The sequence below is a fragment of the Podarcis raffonei genome, chromosome 15 (genome assembly GCF_027172205.1).
Source record: "Podarcis raffonei isolate rPodRaf1 chromosome 15, rPodRaf1.pri, whole genome shotgun sequence".
NCBI classification, from domain to species: Eukaryota; Metazoa; Chordata; class Lepidosauria; order Squamata; family Lacertidae; genus Podarcis; species Podarcis raffonei.
This window is the reverse complement of record NC_070616.1, coordinates 35,491,929-35,509,190: the sequence shown is the minus strand read 5'-3', so window position 1 is coordinate 35,509,190 and position 17,262 is coordinate 35,491,929. Positions and strand designations below refer to the sequence as shown.

General features: G+C 46.1%; 1 protein-coding gene across 1 annotated transcript; it reads left to right on the top strand.

Annotated features, from left to right (window-relative positions):
• The first annotated feature begins 3,126 nt into the window (after positions 1–3,126).
• On the top strand, positions 3,127–16,049 carry PLPBP (pyridoxal phosphate binding protein). Its single transcript, XM_053366577.1, has 8 exons — positions 3,127–3,279; positions 6,293–6,400; positions 8,093–8,128; positions 8,653–8,728; positions 9,692–9,826; positions 11,335–11,477; positions 11,574–11,672; positions 13,914–16,049. The coding sequence occupies exons 1-8, from the start codon at positions 3,184–3,186 to the stop codon at positions 14,049–14,051; spliced, it is 831 nt and encodes a 276-aa protein (XP_053222552.1). The 5' UTR covers positions 3,127–3,183; the 3' UTR covers positions 14,052–16,049.
• Positions 16,050–17,262: the final 1,213 nt, after the last annotated feature.

Below are 17,262 nucleotides of genomic sequence, written 5' to 3'. Positions count from 1 at the left end.
GATTAGTGTCAATGGAATGGGCAGATCCATTGTGTATGGAGGGGGGCACTTCAGAGTTACAGTCGGGATCAGTGCTCATTCTGCTGAGGTTTGAACTATTTATATAAGGGCTATCGAAATATTTGCAAAACTTAGGAGCTAGGCATTTCCCCCCATGTCTTCCATGAACACGGTCTTAACAGTGAGTCCGTAAGTGGCTGTGGAGGCCATTTCCACAGTGGGGACATAGGTTTCCGGGCAGGAGTTGATCACAGTGAGGGTTTGCCAAGCGTGCCTTCCTCTTAGCACGTTCCCCCCTTTCTTCCTGAGTTCGAGCATCTTCAAAGCCTATGACACCTTTGGTAAAGGCTGTTCTCCAACTGGAGCACTTGCAGGCCACTGTTTCCCAATTGTCAGTGTTTATCTGAGTCGTACAGTCATACCTTGGTTGCTGAACGCCTTGGAACTCATACGTTTCGGCTTCCGAACAATTGAAAACCAGAAGTGAGTGTTCCGGTTTTTGAATGATTTTCAGAAGCTGAACGTCCACGGTGTGGCTTCTGCGGTTTCCGATTGGTTGCTAGTCTTCCTCTTTCCAGTCCTGTTGGGCACCATCAGCCTGTATCCAAGACCAGCCATGAGCCCGTAGAGGTTTCTAGAGAGGGCAATCTCTCTGACTTTTCAAAAGTTAGAAGGTTCTTGTAATTGTATATTACACATATTAGGAGGTGGTATTAACTGGGATCTCTTGTATCTTCTTGTTGGACTGGGTCCTCCTTTGGGCCACATAGGACCCTAAATCTCTGCATATTGTGCATACCTATAAATCTGCCACTGGGACACACACACACACACAAGACAACCCCTTGAGGTTGGAGCCAGCTCATTAGCAATGGAACAAGGAGTGCCAGCTGAGGGGAAATGGAGAGGGTGTTGGAATGGATATCCTGGTGAGGTTTCATGAAAAGAATAACGGAGAGGGTATTGGAATGGAGTATCCTGGTGGGAGAGTTTCAAAAAAATAATAATGGAGAGGGGGTGGAATGGAGTATCCTGGTGAGGTTTCCTGAAAAGTATAATGGAGAGGGGTTGGAATGGAGTATCCTGGTGGGAGGGTTTCATCCCTGGACAGTGGTATTCCTAATAGCTGGTGTGATGCAGATCTTCACAACAACCCTGTGAGGGGGTTCAGAAACAGCTGCCAGTGCGTGCACGGCGCTGCAGGTTGTTGTTGTTGTTGTTGTTTAGTCGTGTCCGACTCTTCGTGACACCATGGACCAGAGCACGCCAGGCACTTCTGTCCTCCACTGCCTCCCGCAGTTTGATCAAACTCATGCTGGTAGCTTCAAGAACACCATCCAACCATCTCATCCTCTGTCGTCCCCTTCTCCTTGTGCCCTCCATCTTTCCCAACATCAGGGTCTTTTCCAGGGAGTCTTCTCTTCTCATGAGGTGGCCAAAGTATTGGAGCCTCAGCTTCACGATCTGTCCTTCCAGTGAGCACTCAGGGCTGATTTCCTTCAGAATGGAGAGGTTTGATCTTCTTGCAGTCCATGGGACTCTCAAGAGTCTCCTCCAGCACCATAATTCAAAAGCATCAATTCTTCGGCGATCAGCCTTCTTTATGGTCCAGCTCTCACTTCCATACATCACTACTGGGAAGACCATGGCTTTTACTATATGGACCTTTGTTGGCAAGGTGATGTCTCTGCTTTTTAAGATGTTGTCTAGGTTTGCCATCGCCTTTCTCCCAAGGAGCAGGCGTCTTTTAATTTCGTGACTGCTGTCACCATCTGCAGTGATCATGGAGCCCAAGAAAGTAAAATCTCTCACTGCCTCCATTTCTTCCCCTTCTATTTGCCAGGAGGTGATGGGCCCAGTGGCCATGATCTTCGTTTTTTTGATGTTGAGCTTCAGACCATATTTTGCGCTCTCCTCTTTCACCCTCATTAAAAGGTTCTTTAATTCCTCCTCACTTTCTGCCATCAAGGTTGTGTCATCTGCATATCTGAGGTTGTTGATATTTCTTCCGGCAATCTTAATTCTGGCTTGGGATTCATCCAGCCCAGCCTTTCGCATGATGAATTCTGCATATAAGTTAAATAAGCAGGGAGACAATATACAGCCTTGCCGTACTCCTTTCCCAATTTTGAACCAATCAGTTGTTCCATATCCAGTTTTAACTGTAGCTTCTTGTCCCACATAGAGATTTCTCAGGAGACAGATGAGGTGATCAGGCACTCCCATTTCTTTAAGAACTTGCCATAGTTTGCTGTGGTCGACACAGTCAAAGGCTTTTGCATAGTCAATGAAGCAGAAGTAGATGTCTTTCTGGAACTCTCTAGCTTTCTCCATAATCCAGCGCATGTTTGCAATTTGGTCTCTGGTTCCTCTGCCTCTTCTAAATCCAGCTTGCACTTCTGGGAGTTCTCAGTCCACATACTGCTTGAGCCTTCCTTGTATAATTTTAAGCATAACCTTGCTAGCGTGTGAAATGAGTGCAATTGTGCGGTAGTTGGAGCATTCTTTGGCACTGCCCTTCTTTGGGATTGGGATGTAGACTGATCTTCTCCAATCCTCTGGCCACTGCTGAGTTTTCCAAACTTGCTGGCATATTGAGTGTAGCACCTTAACAGCATCATCTTTTAAAATTTTAAACAGTTCAGCTGGAATACCATCACTTCCACTGGCCTTGTTATTTGCAGTGCTTTCTAAGGCCCATTTGACTTCACTCTCCAGGATGTCTGGCTCAAGGTCAGCAACCCCACTACCTGGGGTGTACGAGACATGGCGCTGCAGGTACAGAATCCCAAAGATTCCTTCCTTTGGAGTTCTGTTCTGGACTGATCCATGGCGCCTCTGGAATTCCTGCTCGAAAAACACCCCCTCCTCTTGGGAAACATTTGGAGCTGCGATCACTGCGCCAGCGGCGCCTCCCGCGCATGCGCTCTGGGGGAAAAGCATCCCCTCCGCTTCCCTTCCCCCGCAGTGGCTTTTCCCTCGGCCGCCCTGAGCTGCGGGTCCCCGACCTCTCCAAAATGGCCGAGGGCCGAGCCCAGCCCGCAGGCCTGAGCCCGCCTCCTCCGGGCCCCACCTCCGACCCTCATTGGCCAGCCGAGCAGGGCTTGGAGCGGCGATTGGCTGCCTGCAGACGGCTGCGTGTGTGGCGGAAGCCCGGCCCAAGATCCGCGGCGCGGCTGGGGAATGTGGAGAGCGGGGATGGCTGCCGGGGAAGGCCTGGGACCGGCGCTCAGGGCAGTCCAGGAGCGGGTGCAGCAGGCGGCGGCCAGCAGGCCCAAGGTGCGAGGCGGGCGGGGAGCGGGGCGGCGGCGGCCAGCCGGCCGGGCGGTTCCTGCCCTGGAGGCGGCGGGTGGGAGAGACCTGGCGTGGCCTGCGGATCGCTGCTCGCTGCTGCTGTTATTAATAGCCTATGTATCTTTTAACGTGAAAAACTTATTACCGGGTTCCCCCCCCCCTTTTTTTAGGAGCATAGCCAGCTGCCTTTTACCAGATCAGAATTTTGGTCCACCTAGTTAGTGTTTCCTGCACTGACTGGCAGCAGCAGCCCCCCCCCCCGCCCGCGCAGGGCCTTTTCAGCAAAGGCCCTCGGCATACATAGAGGGGTAGCACACAGGGAACGGGAAGGCATGCAAGAAGGTAGTCGGGTCGTGGATATCATGCACGATGAATGCTGATTGTGATCTAGAAAAAGAGGGGTGGTTGGCTTCATATTTTTCTGTTGCAACAGAGTTCCCTCCCCTCCTAGCAAGGAGGGAAGAGAGACCCAGAACCAAGAAGAAACATCTCTTTTAAGGGGATGGCGTTTTGGCATGGAGAAGGAGGACAGTCCCTTCTACAAACAGTCAGAAATTACATCCCACCTAAGGCAGGGTTAATGTGGCTCAGGCAGGCCAAGGTGGGATATTCCTGAGGATTTAGCAAGTCTCGCATAGTTCCAGACACAGTTTACACAAAACATTAGCATTTGATAAGACAATCAGGATGCCCGTTGGACATCCCTCAATGCAGAGCATCTGGGCAAACAGTGACAATTAATACAAAGGAGATTCATAGATATAGGAGAAGAATCCCTTCAGGAACTTCCCCTGATTGCTATCTGAGTTCTCAAGCAAGGAGGATTAAGGAGGCAGAGGAAATAGGAGTCCCAAGATGACTTTTGGATTGCTCTCCCGTACTATTTTAGACATGTAGTTTATATACCTTGTGCAATTATCAAAATTTATTCTATATTTGAGACAGTAGAATTACTACAACAATTATGTTCTCCATCAGGTGTCAGGTCGATCCCCCTTGGAAGTGATGGTTGAACTCTTAAGCAAAAACACTTGCAAATGACACCTCTGGTAGCCAAATCTGCTCTGGCAGTGTTACGTTAATGTGTGGCAATTTTATGCTGTAAATCATAGACTCGCGCTGCAGGCTCATAGAAGAAATGTCTTGCTTTTTGCCCTCTGTTGTTCCTTGTGAAGGCCTTTGACCATAGACAGTGAATTGAATGGAATTGATTGACTGGCAGCAGCACTTCACATTCCTTGCCCCTCCTGGAGATGCTGGGGAATGAGCCCAGGGGCTTTGCAGGTGAAAAAGATGCCCTGCCCTTGAGCTGCTGTGTCCCCTATGCAGTCCTGCTAAAGTGGCGGGATGCAGAGGAGAGGACAGGACTCCTGTACCATATGAGTCACGTGTTTGCCCATGTGGCTCATCGGAAGTGGAAACAAGTCTGCATGTATTGCCGCACTGTAGTTACTACGAGGATCTACGCCTGACCCTTATTGCCCCAGTTCTACAAAAGCTTAAAAATGAACCAGAACTCCAACGTATGAGAGCCTTGGTAGAAGATAAGGTTCCTGAAATTACGATCAATGTTGCCAAATTCTGTGTAGCCGCTATTAGGCGCAGGAAACAAGAGCTTTCCAATGCCAATATGCAGGCGAAGGCAAATACTTAATTTTATTTATGTTGTCTAATTTTAAATTGCTGTTATGGCCTAATCTGTATTGAAATTGTCCTTTGTTTTTTCCGGTGTTATGCTTTGCTGACTAGCTGTACGAGTTAATCTGGTCTGTGACCGTTTAATAAAATTTGATTTGATAGGACTCCTGTACCTTTCAGTAGATGTGCAGAAGAGGGACTTGATACACACCAAGCTATACCTGCTGAAATTCACTCTTATACACATCTGCTCAGCATGCAGGAGCCCTGTCCTGTTCTGTATCTGCCCTCATCCCAGAAATTCCTATAAGCAATTAAGTAGGGATTAAGCACCACTGAATACAGTTGGACTTTCTTCCAAGTAAGTGTGGATGGGGCTGCTGTATGTTCACAAAGCAAGACTCGGGATCTCTTTGAATCAGAACCAACGTGCCTTAAGAACCATGAAAAGTAAATGCTGTTAAGTTCAGCGGGTCTACTCCCAGGGCAGCAGCTATGGGATTGCATTCGAAGTTACTCTAAAGGAATTTATTATAAATAAAATAATTGAGGTCGGAAGCCCAGCTTAGGGCAGATTCACAAATGGATGTGTTGTTACTGGTTGCTGCTGTTGTGGATGGTCATTTGGCTTGTCTTAAGCTTTGTGTCGCGTTGTCATAGTCAATACAGTGGTACCTCGCAAGACGAATGCCTCACAAGACAAAAAACTCGCTAGACGAAAGGGTTTTTTGTTTTTTGAGCTGCTTCGCAAGACGATTTTCCCTATGGGCTTGCTTCGCAAGACGGAAACGTCTTGCAAGTTTGTTTCCTTTTTCTTAACACCGTTAATACAGTTGCGACTTGACTTTGAGGAGCAACTCATAGAACACGGTGTGGTAGCCTTTTTTGAGGTTTTTAAAGACTTTGGTGATTTTTGAAGCTTTTCCAAAACTTTCCTGACACCGTGCTTCGCAAGACGAAAAAAATTGCAAGACGACAAAACTCGCAGAATGAATTAATTTCGTCTTGCGAGGCACCACTGCACTTATTGCATTTCATAGTCATTTAGCCTCGTTTTAAAACATTTTTCCTCCCTCTCACTTCAGTATTCAATGAAGTGAACTATTAATCCATGGAAGATTATGCTACAACGTGTCTGTTAGTCTTTAGGAACCTTTGTGTTTTGTCCACGTTAACTCAAAACAGAACATGTGAACTTGTCTCCATTAAAAAACAAAGTTCAAGATGGACATGAGATAATATGCAATCTCTTATCGGTGCCTGTTGGCCTGCGATAAATATTTCCCATGTTCCAATCACAGAGTTGTGAGCATCCCCACGTGCACTTGGCCACTGACCATTTCTTTCTTTGCAAATACAGGGATTGCCTGCTATACAGCCTCGCCTTGTAGCTGTCAGTAAAACGAAGCCAGCGGAAATGGTGATTGAGGCCTATAACCATGGGCAGCGCAGCTTTGGAGAAAACTATGTGAGTGTCCTCTCCGTTTCCGCATTGTTTGGGTTTCAGGACCAGAAGGAAATAAGGCCTGGAGCTGCTGACATGCTCACAAACCAGATGGTCACAAAAGGAGCTCATATTTCATTAGTCCCGCATCACCCTGGAGAAGTGTGGCATAGCTGGGGAGTAAACGTTACAGAGACAACTTAAGTGGCTTTAAAAGATTCGCAAATGGAGAGAAGGCTGCTGCTCTCAGGTCACGCTTTCAGGCTTCTCATAGGCCTCAGGTTGGCTGCTCTGAGAGCAAGGTGCTGGGCTAAGTGGTCTGATCCATCAGACCCTTCATATGATCCTAAATATGCTAAACTGAAACTTTGAAAAATAAGGGACACTTCGTGTCTGTGAAGGAGGAAGACTAGCCCGGCTCACCCATGAGGCAACTTGAGGCAACTGCCTCAGGCAGCAGGATCTACAGGGATTTGGCAATTGTATTCCAAGTGTGGTTGTATCATTTGTAAAAAGGCAATGTGATATTGGAGGTTCGATTGTCAATCCTTTTGCCAGTGATCTCTAGCTTGGAAGTCACCCTTTTCACGGCTGTTGGCAGCCTCTTCCATGATGTATACCAGCAAGGTGCAATCTGATGCCATGAAGGCAGGCCTGAAAGGTTGTGACAATAGCAGAGATAAGTCTGGATCTGGCCACATTCCCACATTCTCATTTATTTCGAAATGGCTTCTGGAGGTCTTTAAAATGTAAGCTAGACATGCAGATATCAGTTTGCTCATCACTGTGCAGCAGTAATGTTATATTACGGCTGGTTAATTTGAGTTGCGTAGTCCAAATGAGTGAACATGGGGAAATAATTGCACTAATGTTGGATACAGGTGCACCAATGTGGTTTGAAGCAGTTTCTTGGACAGAATAACTGTGGGAGCAGTTGGCAATCTGACGCATGACTTTGTACTCAGGAATAGTGTCTATTAGCAGTTTTTCAAATGGATATTGCCTCTCTTGTAAAACGCTGCTCATTAACCCTTTTGCCTTCTGTTGAGGCGTAATTGGAACTCACTGTCTTAATGCTTTGCACATTTGCTTGTAATGTCACCCATGGTTTGACATCGTATGGCTGACTTCCCCATCTCTTCCTCCTCCTCTCTATCTCCTTTGCAGCTTTGAGGGACTTCTCCTAAGATTAGTTTTACTTAAAAAAACCAAAAACTTGGCTTAGCGTTAATGTTTGAACTGGGAACCCTCCTTTAAGATTAACTCTGCTGAATTTTATAGCAAATCAGCTTCCAGCCTTTGATTATGAAACTGACATTGTTTTAAACCAGGACCCCTTGTTTGAATGCACCACTGAGTCGTCATTCTTTTACTGTGAAACTAAGCGTGGCAGAAGTCTTCCTCCTGGTCACATGGGAGGAGGATGGGGGAGGAATGTTGTGCTTAGTCCATTCTGCATTAAACCAAGGTTGGAGAAGCTGTGGCTGTCCAGATGTTGTTGGACTACAAATCCCATTTTCCTGGACTAGTGGCCATGTTGACTAGGACTAATGGAGTCCAACAGTATGTGGACAGCCGTCAGTTCCCCACCTCTGCACTAAACCATGGCGTTTAGCATTGCATGTGAACAGAGGCACTTGTAAGTCAAGGTGGTTGAGTTAGAGGTAAGGCAGAGCAAGCCTGGCAAAATTTAATCCATGTCTTAACTTTCTACAGGTCCAAGAACTTCTAGAAAAGGCATCAGACTCCAGAGTAAGTTCATTTTGTGTGCTAGATAAAATCCTCATTCTGTCAAGTTGGCAGAGGCTTGTTTCAGAAAATTGACTAGTAAGCTCATGTTCAGAGAAGAATCTCTCTGTTTGCCTTTCAGTAGCTGTTCAGTTCTTTATGTATAAATAGCAGATAATCTTGGCCAAGATGCTTCTTTTTGTTGCGGAGCCCCAGTCATTTGAAATAATTTTCGAGCACAGATGGCAGCCTATATGCTGAATCTGTCCCAGCAGAGGTTATTTACACTGACAGCAAACTGCTACTAAGTGTGCTAACTGCCATCAAAATAATTTTAACATTTGAGGGACCTTGGATGAGATTTGCCCCACTCTTCTTACACAGGGACCATCCTTTGTCTTTATTATGAGCCACTTTATGACGGCTTTTTGCCTTGAAAATTGAGTTATAAATAAATAAAAGTGAAATCATCCTTCACTTGCAAGTGTTCTATGGATGCCTAGCATGAAAATGAATTTCAAATTCTACTCACTTGCCTCTGTTCTCAGATTCTTTCTTCGTGTCCAGAGATTAAATGGCATTTCATAGGCCACCTACAGAAAAACAATGTCAACAAACTCATTGGTAATAATAATTTCTTTTTGTGCTCACTTATGGGGTGGGGGGCAGGGAGACAACAAGAAATCCTTTGTGTACATTGGGGGGGGGGAGTTATAATGTGCTCACTTCAGTGAATGCACTACTGTTACCAGTTCTGACTTAAGGAGATCCTGATTTTGAGATGCAGTTAATTTGCACAGTGCAGGACATAGAACCAGTGATTTCTCCAAAAATTGAAATTGGGGCTTGGAAGGATTTATTTTTCCCAGGTCCTAGGGGCTGCTGCTGTTAGCAAACATGAACTTGGACTATGTGGCACGCTATTTTTTATTTTATTTTTAAGTTTCACAGTCGTGGCCATTTCATAAGATTTAGCTTAGTTTTCAGTAGGTCAGCCGTAGTTGCATCCTCCTGAGTTGTAATTTTGCACAGCTCTGTTAATGGATCTGAATGCAGTGTGGTAATTTTCAGTGGTGTCTCGTATGTCTGGTCCTTCAATTGATAAACTTATTTAGTTAATTCATAAGATCAGGCAGAAGGTGACTGAGAGACCAGCTTCTATTTTTGCTATTTCTTTGCTTTTTGTATGTGCCGTGGGCAAAGGGCCCTTTTCTCCTGCTTGGTTTAGGACAAGACGGTTTCTGTTCTCTTTTCCCCATTCTAAGATGTTGTTTTGCGTTATACATTTTGAAAACATTAGTTAAGAGGTGATTAATAATCTAGAAACCGGAAAGGAGCAAAAGGCCTTGTTGTTCAACCAGTCATGCAAAAGCAGGGCCAGCTGTCTCCCTTCACTAGTGTTGGGGTACTGCCTGATATAGCCTTATGGTGCAGGGAGCATTGTGCTACTCAGGTAGAGAATGTACAGTTTATGCGAGGGTCCCTAACTTGGCAGTACAGCGCATACTGTGCACTCTGAAATTGCATGAAACTGGTATGCTTTCTGCAATGGATATTTGCTCAGATTCTTCTTTAAATGTCGTCTAGCGGTACCTAACCTATTTATGCTGGAAACGGTGGATTCCCTAAAACTGGCGGACAGAGTGAACGGGTCTTGGCAGAAGAAGGGGTCTTTGGAGAAGCTAAAGATCATGGTGCAAGTGAACACCAGTGGGGAAGATAGTAAGTAGATTTGATGCTGTTCTCCCCTCTCACATGCCAAAGGTTCAGGCTTGCATTTCAGCCTTCTTTTAAAGAGCAGCACTCTCTTTGTATGATCCTCCTTCATGCACACACAAGTATGACATGTGAATGCATGGAAGGGTGATTTGGGGCTCTTTGAGGCTTCTGTGTGCATTGCAGGACATCCGGAAAAGGAATCCTTCTGACAGGCAGCTGAATGCACTTGGCTTTCGGAGCAGTTGGGATTCCTGATCAGGCAGGATATGGTCTAGATTCTTCCTAGCAAGGCTGCCTTCACCACTGGGAAGCAGCAAGGTACAGTGTTTACAGTGGTACCTCTGGTTGCGATCGGGATCCGTTCCATTGGCCCGTTTGCAACATGAAAAGCATGCAACCTGAAGCACCGTATCTGCACAGGTGCACGGCGTGAATTAGCGCTTCTGCGCATGCACAAGCAGCAAACCCCAGAAGTAACCCTTTCCGGTACTTCCGGGTCATCGCGGGACGCAACCTGAAAAAACGTAACATGAAGCAAACTTAACATGAGGTATGACTGTGTAGAGTTGGACTAAAACAGAGGAGTAAAGGTAAAGGGACCCCTGACCATTAGGTCCAGTCGTGGCCGACTCTGGGGTTGCGGCGCTCATCTCGTTTTATCGGCCGAGGGAGCCGGTGTACAGCTTCCAGGTCATGTGACCAGCATGACTAAGCCGCTTCTGTCAAACCTGAGCAGCACACAGAAACACCGTTTACCTTCCCACCGGAGCGGTACCTATTTATCTACTTGCACTTTGACGTGCTTTTGAACTGCTAGGTTGGCAGGAGCAGAGACCGAGCAACGGGAGCTCACCCCGTCACGGGGATTTGAACCGCCAACCTTCTGATTGGCAAGTCCTAGGCTCTGTGGTTTAACCCACAGCGCCACCCGCGTCCCTTAAAACAGAGGAGACACAGGTGCAAATTCACCATGAAGCTGCTTGAATGACCAACAAGCCAATTGGATTTTCTGAGCCTAACCTACCTCATAGGGTGGCTGGAAGGATAGAAGGGGCAGAGAGGAAGAACTATATATACATCACCTGAGTTCCTTGGAGGAACAGAGGGTTGGATTGAACTTTGGCGGAACCTTGTATTGATTCACACCCTTGGTGCATCTAGCGCAGTATCGCCCTCAACGACTGGCAGTGGCTTTCTAGGATTACAGACAGAGGATATTCCCAGCCCTGCTTGGAGATGCCAGGGGCTGAACCAGGGACCTTCTGCATGCAAAGCAGATGCACCGCCACTGAGCTGTGGTCCTCCCCCAGAGGTTGCAATAAAAATGCAATGTATAACAAGGCAGGATAGCTCAGTTGGTAGAGCATGAGACTCTTAATCTCGGGGTTGTGGGTTCAAGCCCCATATTGTGCAGAACATTCCTGCATTGCAGGGGGTTGGACTAGATGACTCTCGTGGTCCCGCCAACTCTTAAAATGCTATGATTAACAAATAAGCTTTTCTTTTTAAAGGTAAACATGGGCTGCCGCCTGGAGAAACGGTAACAACAGTGGCACACATCCTCCAGAAGTGTCCCAGCCTGGAATTTGTGGGCTTAATGACAATTGGCAGCTTTGGGCACGACCTCAGTAAGGGGCCCAACCCTGACTTCCAGGTATTCCTGATCTTGGGGGAAATACTCGTATGCAAAGCTTGTCTTCTAAGGAAGGAGAGGGCCAGGTTCAATTGCATTGTCTTCCCTCCCCTGCAGATGTTGATATCCTTGCGTGAGGAGTTGTGCGACAAGCTCAATCTCCCCATTGAAAAAGTTGAGCTGAGCATGGGGATGTCTACAGACTTCCAGCATGCAGTAAGTCAGTCTATTGCCTTTTGTTTTCTCTTTTTCTGCAGTTGCTAATCATGGGGCCTTTCTCCTTTCACTTCTTCCTCTCTCCCTCCCTCCTAGCAGAGTGTCTGGCCCTCTGAGTGAGCAACCAAGCTCATGCTGAAACATTTGAGTAAATCTTGGTTTTCCCATGTGGACAGCTTCCCTGCTTCTCATAGGCAGCGTCATAAACCCATGGGCTTGGCACTGAGCCCCATTAAATTCAATAGGACGTAACGTCTGAGTAGACATGGTCAGGGTTGCACTGATAAGTATGCTGCACGTGTCTCTCTTTGCCTTCATTTCTCTTCCATTGCTCTCCCTTGCCTGGCTTCTGTTTTCTTACCAGACCCAGCAGAAGCTGCTACTTCTTGTATTTAAATCCCTTCATCCAATGAAAGGTTCTTCTCTCTTCATTTTGTTCTCTTTATCTGCTGTCATGATCTCCACTGTGCTTTTAGTTTTTTCCTGGCTAAGCTTCACCTATTTCACACTTCCAAGTCTTTGAGTGTTTACACACCATACATTTAATATACATTCAGCACCTAACCTTGCCATCAAGAATCCTGGAAACTGTAGTTTACCTCATAGCAGAGCCCCCATTCCCAACACCCATAACAAACTACAGTTCCCAGAATTCTTTGGGGGGACTGGGTGCTTTCAATGTATGGTGTGCACACAGCCTTTCTTTCCCACTGTCCCTTTCTCTGGGATGCTCTGCCTCCCAATTTTTCCCACTTCTTCCTCCTTGCAGCTGGCTTGAACTCTTACCTCTTCTTCCAAGCCTTTGACATCTCCTCCTTTCCCCATCTTCGCCTTGTGTCCTTCCTCCTCATTTATTTACACCATTTCTCCCTTCTTTTTAGATGGCAAGGTCTGTTCCTTCTTAGCAAAACTATTGGATTGTACCTACTGTATTATCACAGATGCTTGTTTTTCAGTTTTCAAAAGTATGAATTTGTTGTAAATAATAAGATTATACCAGCAATAATGAGTCTTTTTGTAAAAAAGAAAAAAGAATTAAATCAAGTCTTACTGACTAGTGATTTAAATAAAAATAAATCCACCCTGGATACACTACAGAGATTCCAGGGACTAGAAAGGGAAACAGAAGCAGGGAAAAGGCACTAAAGGGAGGGGGGAAACAGCAGCTCTTTAGGACCCCACAGAGTATCTTCATGTGTTATTTCTTCCCATGCAGCATCCAGCTCCAAAAGGGGCCAATATCCTGCCATCGACCCATTATGTCCAATTCCAATTAAAATTTTTATTGCACTAGCCATAGGCCATGGCATCATTCAGAAGGAGAGAAAAAAGAAAGAACAAGGGGGGAAAAGAACAAGAATAACCATAAAAATCATCGGGCACAGGCATACAATAAAATCACGGTCACGGCTACTAAAATTATTTGTCGCATTAAATAGAATAGAATAGCAGAAGATTCTCAGGTAAGGTGTGCCAAATTAAGTATCCGAATCCCCTTTGCAGTTGACCGCTATTTTGTCTAGTTCCTTCCTCCTGATCTTCTTAGCTGCCAGTGCATAGAGTGCTGCTTTATAAGTAACAAAGTCGTCAGTGCCACTCAGCAGCCATTTCACCCTTTCCACTCTATTCAGATGTGTTCCATTCATAAACGGGTTTTATAAATATGTCTCTTGGCTCTATATATACATATACATGAGAATGAAAAATACTCTGAAACAGGGACTACATAATCGCATGAGCACTGTTCCAGAGTATTTTTCATTCTCATGTATATTATATCTATTTGAAAAAAGATTGGTTAATGAAGAAACTACATATCTTTCTACTTACGAGTGTTGAACTAATTGGCTGATGAAGAATTCAGCTAAACAGTAGTTGTTATCTGGAAACACTGTTCAGCAGAGTTCAGAGTTGGACATCAGAACTGGACATTTGCTGATTATACAAAGCTTCACAGCTTGATCTCCGCCGGGTAAAGTCTGGCACCGTGATTCATTTAAGGACTTTCAGAGACATCAGTTTGTTAGTTTTGATGCTTTGAATTATTCCATAAAGTTTTTCACATTGTAATTGTTTCTGGCCATCGTGTCGCTTTTGATATTGCTTACTCATATTTCGCAACACAGGGGTTTGTTTGTTTACTAATTTACAAATGGGGCAGCCAAGGCCTTTCGGATCAAAGTTCCAACTTCCAAAGCACCCGTGATTTTTCTCGTGATTTTTTTTTTTGCTGCTTTGCAGATTGAAGTTGGATCGACAAATGTTCGGATCGGAAGCACCATCTTTGGAGAGCGAGACTACCCCAACAAACCTTCCAGCGACAAAACCCCGAGGGAGATTAAAGGCCAGCTGGAGAATTTGACAGTGAAAGAGCACTAACAGGAGAAGGCCCTAGCGATTCCTTCCGTGGAGGGAGGGGAATCCTTTCTGATAGACCTTTCTATGCACATGACTTTCCCTTTGGGCTGACAGCTGTGGGACACCATCAGGTAATCAGAGGGCGTCACAGGCACTTTGTCACATATAATTTTAATATTGTATATCCATAGAGATTGAATTTTTCTATTAAAAAAAAACCAGCAAATGGAGCACCAGTGATTGACAAGTGACTTTTGGTACCTTAGCTGAAGTGACTTTAGATAGCTGCTCTGGATAACCAGCTGACTTAAGCCCTACTAGGTCCGGGCAGGAAACATTTCCAGCTCTGAACATTACACATTTCTAACTGGAAACTTGGTTTCCCAGAGGTGGAAACCCCTCTTTGCGGGGGTGCCATGGCCATGCTCCATTGACTAAGCCCCCCTCCACCATCCCACTGAAATGCTTTATGGGTAATCTGCTGTGTTGTGTACCACCAAGCATCCTATCAGAGGTCAAGGTCTTAGACCTTTTAATGACACTAAAAAGCACCTGTTCAGCATGGGCGGTTTGCTGCTTGCTACACTGTGGAAAGAGATGAGTCAGGGTGCACTTGCAAGCTTAAGCTACTGGCAGCTTTTGAGCCACAGGTTGGGAAGATTTCTCTTTTTTTAGGTTGTATTCATCCTCCGAAGACTGCTGCTACGAGTTTTGATAGTCGACTGCATATCGCTTTCTCTCTCACATTATAAAATGTCCCTTCCCCCCCCCCTCTCCTCTGGAAAATTGATGGTTGGAGTAGTTCTGCTAGGTAAAAGCAGTATGTTCTGCTAGCCAAAGCCGGGAAATTCCCTGACTCTGCTGCTGACTTGCTGTGTGATCTTGGCCAAGTCACTTAACCATACTGTGCCTGTGTCCCCTATATGAGAAAAATGGGGCTGACCTACCTCACGTGGGAGACCGAGAGGCTGTTGTGCCTGGAAAGTTCCTTGAAATGCCCCCCCCTTCCCACACTCCCTAAACCCCACCTGCCCTGGAGGAAAGGCAATACTGCAGAGTAGAGCAGTCTCGGACAGAAGGCCAAACTAAACCTTAACTCCAGGCAGACATTCACACACTCGCCTGGGTGTGGGTGTGGCAGGACAGCTTGAGCAGCGAGCCTGCAAGTAGCACATGTGTGAAGAAACTTTTACCCTGGGCAAATGGTGAACTCCCAAATTTTAATGCAAAGCATCCTTATCCCAGATGCTGGGTCCCAAGTGGCAGAAAGTAACGAGTTGTTTCCCCACTGTACATATCTTAAGGTTCATTTAAAGCAGCCATCACTCTTGCTTCACTAAGACCTCATCTAAGTATTCATCTCTCCTCTGCAGCATCCCCAATCAGTGAAAATGTTTACAGTGAAATCTTGTTTTGTAACTCACATGTTGACAATCTACTTCAAGGCCCAGTCTGCTGCTACAAATGACTTTAGTCCCCAGTAGAAATATACCCTCCCCCCCCCAGTCCTCTTTTCCCTTATAGCTTGGGAGTTTGGTGTGTCTTTGGGTTACTCCAGCGGTGTGTCTTTGGCTCAGGTACCATAGTTCAGTGCTAGGACACATGCTTGGCATGCAGAAGGTGCCAGGTTAAAGCCTTGGCGTTTCCAGTTAAAGCAAAAGCAAGTTAAGGATGGATAGCATACCTGAGACCCTTGGAAGCTGCTGCCAATCTTGGCTCCAGTGAGCTTGCTGAACCAGTGGTGTCACCTAATATAAGCCAGTTTCCTATGCTCCTAGCAGTGGGACTTGGTTTTTCTCGCCCTGGACACTGAATGTAACTGCAAAGAACAAACACCCAGCCCACTTAGTGTCCCACTACGTAGGTGCAATGCTAAATGCAGCCCAAACCTCTTCCCTCCCGTCCCGAGCTCCGCAGTGCAGTGTTTTCATGTGTGTTAAGAAATAAAACCAGTTGTGGATCAGAATACTGTACCATCTGTGCCAGTTACTAAGCTATTAAAGATGTTATTTTTTCTTCTTCTTTTGTTCTTGGTGTTGTGAATTGCAAAGGGGGGAAGGAAAGAACAGTGCCGGTGGGTTTGTGCTTGGCTGCTCAGATTTTATTGCCCTTTGAAGGCCAAGAAGCTCTTGTTCTGGAGGGATGGCGGGTGTCCAGCTCAAAATATGTAGCTGTTCTAAAACGGACCACCCTGCTCTGGTCTGAATGCTCTCCAGGCTGCTTTTGCACTGGACCCTGGGGAACCCATCTTGCAGCAGGACCCAGTCCATTTGGTCTGGCGAGGAGGGGCAGAAGGCTCTGGTGGTCAGCAGCCGGCCTTAGAAGTTGCCTGATGACACCAGCCCCATGAAGAAGAGAGGGTTGCGTAAGAGAGAAAGGGTTCTGCTCTCAAATGAGGTCATGTGCAGTAAGGAGAGTGCAAAGCATTGTGGGAGGGGAAGTGGTGGGGTGCACCTTGGAGAAAGCAGTCTGGTGGGGGTGAGTGTACATCGGCTTCCCGTCTTCAGTGTTGCTGAAAAAAGAAGAATGACACACTTGAACAACACGAGAACGGGCCTTTGCTGCAGTGGCTCCCCGTCTGTGGAATGCTCTCCCCAGGGAAGTTCGCCTGGCGCCTTCATTATAAACCTTTAGGCAGCAAGCCAAAGTGTTCCTTTTTAACCAGGCCTTTGGTTGATTTGATTGACATCCTATGCCCTTTTAAAATGTGTTTTTTTGCAGGGTGGGTACTGGGTTGTTGCTCTTTCTGTTGCAAGCATAGTTGTTGTTGATGGGAGTTGTGGTCCAGCAAAATTCAGAGGGCACTCCGTTGGCTCCCTCTGTATTAGCAGAAAAGAATAGAAATAAGAATACATCTTTTGCTAGCCTACGCCTGTTTGTATGGTGTCCCACCTTCTCAGTCCTGAACACGTGCAAACGATAAATACAAAGTTTGTGTGCGTAAAGCCTAATAATCGTAAGAAGGTGGCTAGCCTGTGACCCTCCAGATGTTCCTGGACTACAGCTTCCATCTTTCCTGATAATTTGTCAGGCTGACTACAGCCAAAGGCAGAGTCCAACAACATCTGGAGAACTACAGAGTAGCCACCCCGTCTTGTCAGACTTTCAGGGAGTAGGACAGAGCCGCTCATAAACTGGGCACTAGGTGGCAGAGTTTCCTAACTTCCCAAAGGATAATTGGATCCAACATTTAGGTTGGGAAAAGATGGGCTTGTGTGGGAATTTGCTACAG